The sequence below is a fragment of the Xiphophorus maculatus genome, chromosome 13 (assembly GCF_002775205.1).
Source record: "Xiphophorus maculatus strain JP 163 A chromosome 13, X_maculatus-5.0-male, whole genome shotgun sequence".
NCBI classification, from domain to species: Eukaryota; Metazoa; Chordata; class Actinopteri; order Cyprinodontiformes; family Poeciliidae; genus Xiphophorus; species Xiphophorus maculatus.
Window position 1 is genome coordinate 23,965,417 of NC_036455.1, and position 11,714 is coordinate 23,977,130.

At 39.0% G+C, this 11,714-nt stretch overlaps 1 protein-coding gene across 4 annotated transcripts in view; it reads left to right on the plus strand.

Moving 5' to 3' along the window:
* The window catches only part of LOC102221291 (zinc finger protein 385D-like), a 29,248-nt gene extending 17,769 nt beyond the window's left edge, over nt 1-11,479 (plus strand). For 2 of the 4 annotated variants that reach the window (XM_023345369.1, XM_014476066.2), the window contains 6 exons: nt 2,121-2,231; nt 4,447-4,615; nt 6,975-7,211; nt 7,296-7,477; nt 9,167-9,268; nt 10,647-11,479. In XM_023345369.1, the coding sequence (XP_023201137.1) occupies nt 2,121-2,231; nt 4,447-4,615; nt 6,975-7,211; nt 7,296-7,477; nt 9,167-9,268; nt 10,647-10,886 (1,041 nt within the window). In that variant the 3' untranslated portion in view covers nt 10,887-11,479. The remainder of the gene's footprint in view (nt 1-2,120; nt 2,232-4,446; nt 4,616-6,974; nt 7,212-7,295; nt 7,478-9,166; nt 9,269-10,646) is intronic. The other 2 variants (XM_023345371.1, XM_023345372.1) reach the window with 1 other exon arrangement.
* The last annotated feature ends 235 nt before the right edge of the window (nt 11,480-11,714 follow it).

Below are 11,714 nucleotides of genomic sequence, written 5' to 3' on the forward strand. Positions count from 1 at the left end.
CAAAATCTGAGCCTCCTGTTACCATGAGCCTATTGACTGATTAACCTATACTCAGTGTGTTAGCTTGAAGCAGACAACATATAAAGAAATAATACTTAATAAGCTGCAACAACAATTAAATTTAAAGATAAAATGCATACATTTCGTCTCATAGATCAATGATTTTTTTTGTGCATTTTGCTCAGTTGTTATGTCTTTGTTATGTGAAAATACTGCGATGATTTAGTTTTGTTTCAAAGATCTGAATTAATCAGTAGAGAATAAAGCAGCCAATAAATATTTGCTCATAATATAATTGTACTGCTACAGTTCATGTCTGAGTTTACTGTCATGTTTCAGTTACTTTAGAAATCCAAGCCATGTGCTCAGGTATGTGAGTCGCTAAAACTCATTGCCCCCTGCCGTTTTATATTAAGACCAAAACTGAGCTTCTTCACCACACCGTAAAGGTTATAGAAGGAGGGTTCAGTCTGGATGGCTTAGCTAAAGGCCGTTTCCTTAAATGAAGAGCCCACACACTTCAGTTTATTAAGGCTTTATGCAAAGAAAGGAGCGAGACCTGAAAACGTGGCTCATGTTCTTCCGAACCAGACAACCCTGGTGACTAAAAGATGCTCCGTTTTAGCTTGTTCAGTTTGTTTTAGGTCCAGATGCAGGTGTTCTAGGGTGACAGTCAGAGGCTCTGACTGCTATTTATTTTGTGTATTTGGTGAATTAACACATTCTACCCACATTTATTGGCACCAAAGGTAAAGAAATGCAAATGAATCTTTTATTGCAGTAGCATAGTTTTTTAGGGGGGAGGGACTTAATTTAATAAATGAATGATTTTTACTAAATTGTTTGTTGTTACACTTTATGCCACCTCTGTTGCTAGTGTTTTTGCATCCCGTTCTTGCTGGTATGAGAGTATTTAATCTATTTTACGTCTCCTTGCGTTTCAATCACCACAGCATCCATTAAGGTATATTGATAGGGAGCATAACATGGTTTCCAGATATTTGTTGGTTGTTGTAGTCCAGGGCTGCATAGTGTCAAGTAGCTCTTGGGTTCAAATTTCAACTGGTTCCGATCTGCAAGCAGTGTACCTCCAGTCCAACAAAATTAGGGTTTACATTGGTTAATTCTCTAAACTGACTATGCACAGATTGCCAGGACAATGGATGAAAGTTCACTGAAACCCATCAGAGTTTGTTTTACTCTTCTGATTCAACCAGAAAACTTATCTAGTCTTATCTTACCAAACCAGCATTTTGGTGATGTCAAGATGCCACCAGTTCTCTATAAGTGAACCTCTAGAATATCTTTACTTTCTCTACCGTCATGCTCAGGATAAACTAAGGTCCACATCCAGCTTTGTTTATCACAGTTCCTGTTTAGTTCAGATTTTTTTAATTCTTGCTCTGATTGTAAATATCAGTACGTTATATTTAGTCAATTTTCTTGAAGCCATTTCTTGACTTATGAAGATTAACACAAATCATGTCTCTGTGTTACTTGATTGTAAATATAAAATGTTCTAGCTTACTTTCATGGAAATTCACAGTAGTGTTAATAAATGAGGGACTGGTGACTTTGTTAAAAAAAAAATTAGTATGTTTCTTTTCCTAGTGAATAAATCAATTCAAAGGCTGTTTTGGATAAACCTTTCATGTAAGATTGTGCTCTTGGAATGCATTTATTTTAAGAGTTGTAACATCTTTATCAGGGAAAGCTATTCTTATGGGCATTTGGATCAAATCAGACATTTTCTGCCAAAGGACAGAAAGCTAAACATCACAGAAAGCATATTAAAAAGATTTATGTGAACATGCTGATGCACATTTTTTTCAGCACACTAAAAAGGTGAGAAACTGAGAACAGACTGACCTGCTGTAAATCCAATATTCTCGGTTTATTGACTGCCGAGTTTTAAGCTTAAAGGTGTTGGACATTGAATAAATGTAATGTGCAAAGTGCAATTTTGCATATGATGTGCGATGTTATAGATGCTAATGTGCTAATTATGGATTTTTTTATTCCACATTTCCTAAAAGGATCATATAACAGCAAATAAAAAGTGTTTATATCATCCTTCCTGCAACATGAGTCAGATTTTAAGCATTTATTATCTGTTGCAGCAGATGGATCATATCCACAAGGCTCTGATTAGCCCATGCTTCGGGTTAACTTCACCCCTGAAGAGGAAGCCCGGCTCCTGCGGCGTTTGCCGAGTGAGATTCAACTCTGAGGTGGGTGGTGTCTCAAGGGAAACATTCACTTTAAGCTGTTACTCCTGTGCCGTCTTTTGCTTTTTCACACACACCCTTTTTATGACAGTTGAACGGCTGAAGAGACCTGCCCTTGATTCAAGGCTGTTTGACTGGATCCGAGGACGTTTAGCTGCCTTATGCAATGTCTGATTGACTGAGGAAAACATCTAATGTCTCCCTTTCAAAAGAAAGCTTTTGTAAAATCAACCGGACATTTTAGGGGGATTTAGAGGTCACGAGTTGCAGAATTTTAGGAATTAAGGTGTAAAACTTAGAAAGCTGTTACAATACGACACCTTTTACCCATAATTTACAACTAGAGTTGATAATAGCAAAGGTTACTCCATATTTGTTGAACAGACTCAAGAAACTTTTAAAACTGCAATATGTAACTTATAATTTTTTTTTTTTTTTCCATTTGTTAGACTTGTCACTATGTCATCCCAGTATATTATAGTTTGACAGATAATCTGTGTAAAAAACAAGCTCCTCTGCCTACTCTCTAACTACAAAATATATGGCTCAAAGTAAGAAATATAATGCTTGTCAGAAACGACCAGTCAGAACCAGGAGGAAAGTCTTAGTGCTGTCGATCATGCTCATGTAGTCAATGCTCACATTCTCCCCCTTGCTCGCTGCTACGCCACAACTTCTCTGAGCCTGCCACGAATGCTCAGCGCATACATGAGTATGACTGACAACGCTTCCTCATGGTTCTTATTGGTTGTTTTTGAGTGGAAGTCATGAATTTCTGCAGATGGTAATAGTAGCATTGAGAGAAGGCAGAGGAGTTTGATTTTTTTTTCACAGATTGTATGCCTTATACTGGCATGACAAAGCGACAGCTTTGACAAATAAAAAACATCTTTTTAAAAAAATAAAAGTTACATACTGCAGCTTTAATCAAAATTCAATGAATTTTACTGTGACGTTTAGAGCACTAAGTGAAGAAGTAGCCTCTGTGAAGACCAATGAACCGAAACAGTTATGAAGAAGTTTAAAACAATGTCAAGGTTATAAAACAATATCCTAAACTTTGAATATCTCACGGAGCTCTGCCCAATCCATCATCTGACATCACAAAGAGTAAAAATGGCACAAGTGCAAAACTACCAAGAGCTGGACATCAATCTAAGCCGACTAGCAGAGCAAGGAGGACATAATAAAAGAAGCAGCAAAGAGGTCTGTGGTAACCCTAGCTGCAGAGGTCCACATCTCATGAAGGAGAATCTGTTTGCTGTTCGGCGACTGGCTCTGAACTGCACAAAGCTTTCTTTTAGTGAAGAGTAAAAATAAGGAATCCCTAAGAAGTCCCGTTCGCAGTTTGTCACAATGTAGATGACACAGCAAACAAATGAAAGAAGGTGATCTGGTTAGATGAAACCAAAAGCTAAACCTACCAAAGAGTGTGTGTGAAAGAAATCTAACACTGCTCATCACCCTAAACACCCCCCCACCATTAAACATAGAGAAGGCAGCATCATGCTGTGATAATGTTTTTCTGCAGTGATGCTGGTCAGAATTGACGGGGAAATGAATGGTTGTAAATTCAGGAGATTCCTGGAAGAAAACTTTTTAGAGGCTGCAAAAGATTGGGGTGGAGGTTCACCCTCCAGCAAGACAGCAACTCCCAACACACAGACAGATTTACAGTGGAATGGTATAAAACAAACCATATTTATTTCCTGAAATATCTTAGTGAAGTCTAAATCAAATTGAGAATCTGTGACTTGAAAATTTATGTTCACAGAAAGTCTCTCTCCACATGGACTGTGCTTGAGCCATAGTGTAATGGAAAATATTACATAAAAAACTTTCAGGCTTTTATGTGCAACACCAGTAGAAACACTCCCGGAAAGATTTGCAGCTGTAAATTTAGCAAAACCTGGTTCTATTGTACCAGGGGGGTGAAAATAAAAAGACGCTGCAGTTTTCCGTTAAAAAAAAAAAACATGGAATCCCTGTTTTATTGTCCTTCCTACATTCTAACATTGAAGTGTGTAGCTGTAAGTTGATAAAAAAAAATGTCAAGGGGCATTAATACTTTTGCAAGTCCCTGTACTTGTAACCTAGTTTCTGCATGTTATGTGACTACGGGAGCGAAGGATTCCTCATATAAAGTGTTGCAATGTGAAAGGATCTGTGCTGGTTCTGCTTACTTTTATGTTTTTATGTTTTCTCTCACAACATACAGGCTCAGGCGTCCTCTCACTACAGCGGCACGAGGCACGCGAAAAGACTCAAAGCTCTGGACGCCCCAGATTCAAAGATCAAGACCTTCGAACCGGTCACCAAGGAAACCACATCACAAATCCTCTCGTCATCCTGCTCACAGCCCTCTGGCTCTGACACAACATCAGAAGGTGTGTCTGAAGGCAGGCACGCTCCTCTGTGCTTTTGTGTATGTGCGTATGGACTTCACTTATATCGCAGAGTTAGATATATGAACGTACAGCTTGAACCTTCTCTTCTCAGTCACGACTTTAACTCTTTGATGTGAGAATCCTCCTGCTGCGTTGGGTTGCACAGCGAGCAGATTAAAGGTTGAGCATTATCCTCTCCTCCGTCTTTGTGTCTACATTTTCTGACCTCATTCAGTGGCCTCCTGAGATCAAAAGCACATTGAAAAATGCTTTGAATGCGATCTGTGGGCAGCCGTACAGTGCGCCTGTAGCGTATGTGCATCTGGAGGCATGTCGGCATTACTGTGGAGGTGTGTCGAAAGCATTAATCGCTTTCCAGCATATGTGTGTGTTGTTTTGGTTTTCTTGCCCATGCTAATGCCTTTGTGTAGGTGTTGAGAAACAAAAGCAATAGGTTTCACCAGGCTTAAGAACGAGAAAGATCCTGCATCCATTCCTAACCCCACAAAAGTAGTTTTTGATGTTTGAGAATGAATGAAAGAACCTTTTCAGGCTGGAGTTTGCTTTAGGTTGAGCGCTTGAATATCTAGACAAAGGGAGATCAGTGAGAGCAAATAAAAACCCACTCAGCTAGGCTGGGCTAATCATAGTTAATAGCATTGAGTGATTCTGTTAAATCAGCCTGTGCTCCTCGAGGACCAGGTTAGGTTCTCACTGAAGATAACAGAGCCAACTAATCTGTATGTAGAACTGTCAATTAAAGAGCTTGCAGACAGATCCAAAGGGAAATAATTGAGTGTTGCGTGACAAGAGAAGTTGATAAGACTCATAATCTCCTTTTGCCTGGTGAGTTTTTAGCTTTCGTCTGGAAAGAAAAAGTAATTTGATTGACGTCTCAGGGAACTGTCAGAGACCGTTAGTTTTAAAGACAACGAGGATGAGTTCATGGATACATGAACAGCAAGTCAATTAAAGCATCAGCCAAATCCCTAAATCTGGACTTAGAAATTGACTATTATACTCAGGTTAAAGATGTAACATATTATGATATACCATATAACTTTCCAATCAACCACTCTTCCATATTTATCAACCAGTTACATTTCTAGAGACGAGAACTTTAATTTATTTGACTTATTCAAAGACAACGAGAAAATGACCAAGAGCTATTAATCAAATGAAACTACAAATTTACTATTGATCATAGATGATCTGTTCATCCATTCTGACTTATCATGTTGCCGATCTCCAAAAGCAACTGGGTAAATGGCATATCTGGGTAGGTCACCAGTCCAACACAGAGCAAACAACCATATATGCTCACGCCTAATGGCAGCTTAGAGACCAATTAACCTAAATGTTGTTTTGGGACCAAGGAAGGAAACCGGAGAACTGGAGAGAATCTACATACAGTACCTTCTCATTGAATTCAATGAGAAGGTGTGTCCAAACATTTGGTCTGTACTGTATGCACAGGGAGAACATGCAAACTCCATGTGGAAAGATCCCGGCCAGCGCAGAATCAGTGCTGCCAGATTTGTGCAGCCTCTACTATTAATCACAGCTGTTTTGCATGTTTTTGCTTGCACATATATACTTATTTAGGGAGTTTTCAGCCAAACACAAACAAGATGAGCTGAATTTCAACATTAAAGCTGTGCACAGGCTGAATCTATGCATCTTTTATAGATCAAAACTTCACACATCCTTCTTCTCCTTCTGGATCATATTCTTTATGACCAGCTGATCACTTTTTAAAAACTCCATCACTTTCCTGATCTTTTTATTTTTTTTACCATGATCAACGAGTGAAGGGTTAGGGTGGTGCTGGAAAAGGACACTAAGCCGTTTGAGGAGACTAAGCACAAACCTATTTCCACACAAAAATCAGTGTTTAATCAAAAATTAATAACACACTAAAAGAGATTTAAAACTTGAAACAGTTTCTTCACCCAAAGTCACTTCTAGTATTAATGTCTTATTTTAACATGATATACTTGCTATAAGTATCCCATAGTCTCTCAAATCTAAAACCATTTATCATAATTTACTCACAAAAGAGATATCACCCAAAATCTCATCAGATACATTTTGATTTTTATGCAAGTTCACACAGTTTTAATAAACTTACATGAAACATGATGTGGGATTTCAGCTTGTTCTTCGTTCAGATCCAAAGTGTTAAATCTTGACATTAGTGTGAAGTTTTTTTTGTAAAGTATTTTTTCTGCTGTATGGGTGTTTGATGGCCAGTGTGTGTCTCAGCGTCATCTCACACTTCTTTATGCGTCATCTATTTCCTTTTAAGCCATCTCTTTTGAGTAACCATGTCTCTTCTCTTGAATTTCTCTGATTTTAGACCCCTCGGCCCCAAACTCTGCTTCAGACACAACATCGTTAAGTAGCGGTCTCGCTGAAACAACAAAAGAACCCACCAACCACTCCCTGCCAGCCAGTCCGAGTACAGCTGAGAAAGATGGCGAAGCCGAGACTCCAGATCAAGAGACAGAGGAAGAGAAAGCGAAACGACTTCTCTACTGCTCCCTCTGCAAGGTGGCTGTGAACTCTGCCTCTCAGCTCCAGGCTCACAACAGCGGTAAGAAACAGTGAGTGTGTCGTCAAGCACTTCCTTTGTGCGTCGTGTTTGAGCCTTTGCTAACATTACGTCATGTGTGCTCAGGTACTAAGCACAAAACGATGCTTGAGGCCCGAAGCGGCGATGGAGCCATTAAGTCTTTTCCCAGGATAGGAGTCAAATCTAAGATGGCCTCTCCATCTGAGCCGTCAACTGGACTCCAAAACAAAACTTTTCATTGTGAGATCTGTGACGTGCATGTCAACTCTGAGACTCAGCTCAAACAGGTGAGCTGTGCTGCATGAAGACTTAATGTGGAGGCAAATTTTACACATTCCAGCTTTAATCGCTTTTAAATGAGTAACTTCTGGGCTGCCTGGTGCAATGAAACTGCAACACAAGCAGACAGGTGTGAAGGTGTTGTGGGATTTTGGTGCTTGAATATTATGCAAAACATGTCCAACAATAACATGACGTGTTTCATCATATTATTGTTTGACAATAATATGGCAGACATATTGATGTGTTTGACATATTAATATGTCAAAACATATATCTAGATGACTTAATAATTTTTTTAATTATTAAGTGCTTGCCACTTATTTGCAAAGTTATATAAAAAAACAACTTTAAAGGAATAAAACATCAAAGGGTTTAAACAAAACCAGGAAGGGAGATTTCTTTGCAGATGAAAAGGCACTGGACTGAAAAACTCAGTTTATCCAGGGGAACTCATTGGCTTTTGCCTTGGGGAAAAATAAAGCTTCTTATTTACGTTTTATTTTGAAGTTTTTGTCCACAGTGCCTTGCATATGAAATGTTTGGGGATTTTTATTTTAAACAAGTAAAGTCACTTCTGTGACTTTAAAAAGTGATTAAGACAATGTGATTATGTTGCATGAAAGGTACTTTTTTCCCCCTTTTTTGACTCATCACAATAGAAAGAATTAGTATGCTTTCATGATATGTGGAACAAAGGTTCTGGTGTGTTTTTTTTGTTTTTTTTACTGACCATACTGTAGAGTACAACCATCAAATGAAGTACCAGACGTCAGAGATCACGGTTTATCAGACTTCTTTTGCATAGACTCTAAAGCTTTAAAAAGGTCAGCTGTCTCCCGCATTTGCTATTCACACAGTTCAACAACTTCATCTCATTTCCCATCATGAATTGCAGTTATGTATGAGGATATGTGGGACTCTGCATATTTTATTTCAAATCACAGTGGGTACATCTCACACCTGTCGATGCAGGTGAGTTAAAATCGCTGATCTCCCAAGATAATGAGCACAAAGCTGCTGAGCCTTTTCTGTTTCAGTGAGCATTTGTGTCTGACGCTGTCCTCTCTGTTCGTGATGTGACTACATAGTGTTGGTCTCCATACCTAACTGTTGCAAAGTTAACTTTGGCCAGGTGCTCATGAATATTTAACGGCTCGCTGCTGATTTTATACCACGCAAGTAGCAGCCATCTGTTTGTTCTGGTCAGTCAAATCAAAAGGACCTTCAAATCTGCCCATTTTATATATATATATACAGTACAGATCTTGAAGCTCATCAAGAAAATGCAGAGTGTGTGCAAAGCAGTAATCACAGCAAAAGGTTGCTACTTTGAATAAACTAGAATATATGGGGTATTTTCAGTTGTTTTACACTTTTTTGTTTAGTGCATATTTCCACATGTGTTATTCATAGTTTTGATGCCTTCAGTGTGAATCTACAATGTCAATAGTCATGAAAATTAAGGAAACTCATTGAATTAAAAGGCGTGTCCAAACTTTTGGTCTGTACTGTATATATGATAAAAACAAAATGTGTTTTTTATTTTCCTTTATGTCATTTGGACAAATTATTCATCTTTTGAAACAAAGAAAGCTGCTCCCATTTTTTTCCTTTTCATCTTCACTTTTACACTCTTGCTGTGTCTGTCTGGATGCAATTTGCTGTACGTTTTATCTTTCCGTCTTCTGCTCCAGCACATCAGCAGCAGAAGACACAAGGACAGAGCAGCAGGTAAACCAGCCAAACCAAAGTTCAGCCCCTACGCTCCCACTCAGCGACTCCAAAGTCTCCAGGCAGTGAGTACTGTTCTGTCTCAGTGCTGTTGTTCTTTTCTCTCATCGTTGGGTTTGCGTACAAGAGTATATTCTCAGGGGCCTTTTCTAGGAAGGAAACTCCCTGCGCCCAGTGAACTAAAATGTCAGCTATAAAAACAGTTTCACAGAGGTGAGACAGTTTTTCGCCTCCGTATGGCTTTGATGTTTGAAATTATTCAGGATGAATAAATGCAGCATGTTCAACAATTATTGATAAATGTGTAACGGGCCTTAAAATAAATCATTCAATCTTGATTGCAGAAGCCCAATTTCACACCAACAAATTGAGAAAATCCAATCTTTAATTTGAGTACATCTATTCAGTCACCATTTCCACCACAATCTAATCTATCCTCGCTGTAAGCCGATCTAATTACAGCACTAGCTGATTTTTTTTTCTGTTTTAATTGAGCAGATTGTTTACAAACTCTTTAAATATGACTCTATTACTTCATATTGTCCCAGGATATTAATATGAGGTGAAATTGAGGTCACTCTTTATAACATGACAAACAGTAAAGCAAAGCAGTCTAGTGAGGCACGAGTACATTTATCTCGGAAAGCAGCGTAGAATAAAAACATATACCTTGCCATCAGCCACACACACAGAAGGATGGCAGGGGGCTTGCTGTTTGAAAACAACAGAAACGATTGGGAAGTATTGAATGGAGGCCATTTAAAGTTTCCTATATGCCAGCCAGAGGCTTACTATGAAAAAGTCTTTTCTGTTTTACCATCAAAAACAAGAACATGTGAAGCTTGCAAAACACTCCTGCGACTTCAGCTGGAACCATGTGGTTGGTTCAGATGAAACTAAGGTTGAAGTTTTTGACAACAAACTCTCTGGGTGTCTTGTTTTGTGCCGGTGGAGGACGCAAACGCAAACAGGAGGGAGACGGAATCGTTTTAAAGTTAATTTAAAAGAGAAGAAAGGAACGTAAATGTACAAATGACACACAGCAGGAAACAAACAAGGACCAACAGGCGAGGCATAGTTGTGACAAGAGACTAGAATCAAAGAAACCAAACAAGAAAACCAAACACGGAGGAGGGGGGATAGTGGAGTGATCAACAGGTGAGTCTCATTAACTAAATTAGCAACAGCTATGGGACCAGAGGTGGGACAATGAATAGAGGGGTATGGAAGGAAAATGGCTAAAATGGCCACAGTAAAATTTCTCTCACTAAACCTTTTCAGTGTGAAGTAGTGATACTGCGATTAAAAAGGAAATTTTTAAAGGCACGGTGCCAAGGAGAGCCCGGGGTGCTGTTCATGACTCTGCTGATGCCAATCTGAAAGTATTTATAGGAGAAGAAAAGAACCTGATGGTAGGTTTTTTTTTGTGTGCTTCTTCCTCAGATAAGACTAACTCTGCGAAAAAACCAAGACTTGACCAAACCTCTCGCCTCCTGTGTCCTACATCGTCAATTATCCGTTGCCGCTGCTGCTCTACCACCGCTGGCACCCTTCTCCTTCCAAACCGCAACAAACTCAAGTCACGCCCTGTTTCATGGTCAACCTCTCCCCCAGGCTCTGCTTCATCCAGCCACTGGACCCATCTGTTCGCCTCACACATCAGTTCTGTTTTCCCCCTTCTGACCACATCGGTATCTCAGCCAGCTTTGAGACACCGAACGAAGTCCCTCGATCCTAACCAGATCTGCCAGAAGACAGCACTCCCTGTTCTCAGCAAACCAACGGTGTGTCTAGAACCACAGAGGAATGGTTGCCGACACAAGAAAAAACAAAAAATAAGTCATGACTCGAGGAGATAAAATAAAAAGTGAAACAGTAAAAAATGAGGTAATTTTAGAGATGCTGTGGTGTTTGAATTTGTGCAGGTGCTAATGAAGCTGTCGCAGGTTTGCAGTATGTGGAACAGGATGCATTATGGCATACTTGTTGAATGACAAACATTGTAACAGCTGGGTATTTTGCAGCTATACAAATGCAGTATAGCTGTATACTGTATTTGTATAGCCCAAGCGTTTGCAGGCGCCCTGTAAACGTTTGGGCGCCTGAGTCACAATTAATGTCGTTAATGTAAAGACATTTTTATTTTTTGTTTGACTTTTTTTAACCACTTTTCCATTTAAACTAACAAAACAAAAATACTGAAGTATTCGCTCTCTGCATGGTGACAACTTGCACTTTGGTGAGCATTACAACTATTAAACACTGGCAAAAAGCTATGTTTTTGTATGTTCTTCATTATTTCAGTTTTAACCATTTTGAAGCAAGAAAACGACTCCCAGAAACGCCTTGCTACAACTGACATTCACGTGCAGTTATTCAAATTTCTTGTTCAAGTTAAGAAGTAGCTGCTATTACAGGCTTGTAGATAGTGGTTTTTAAGAAAAATCTTCTAAATTTGCATTCACTGGCTATTCTTTAATCTTATAGCCAAGAAATTTGTAACATTAATTA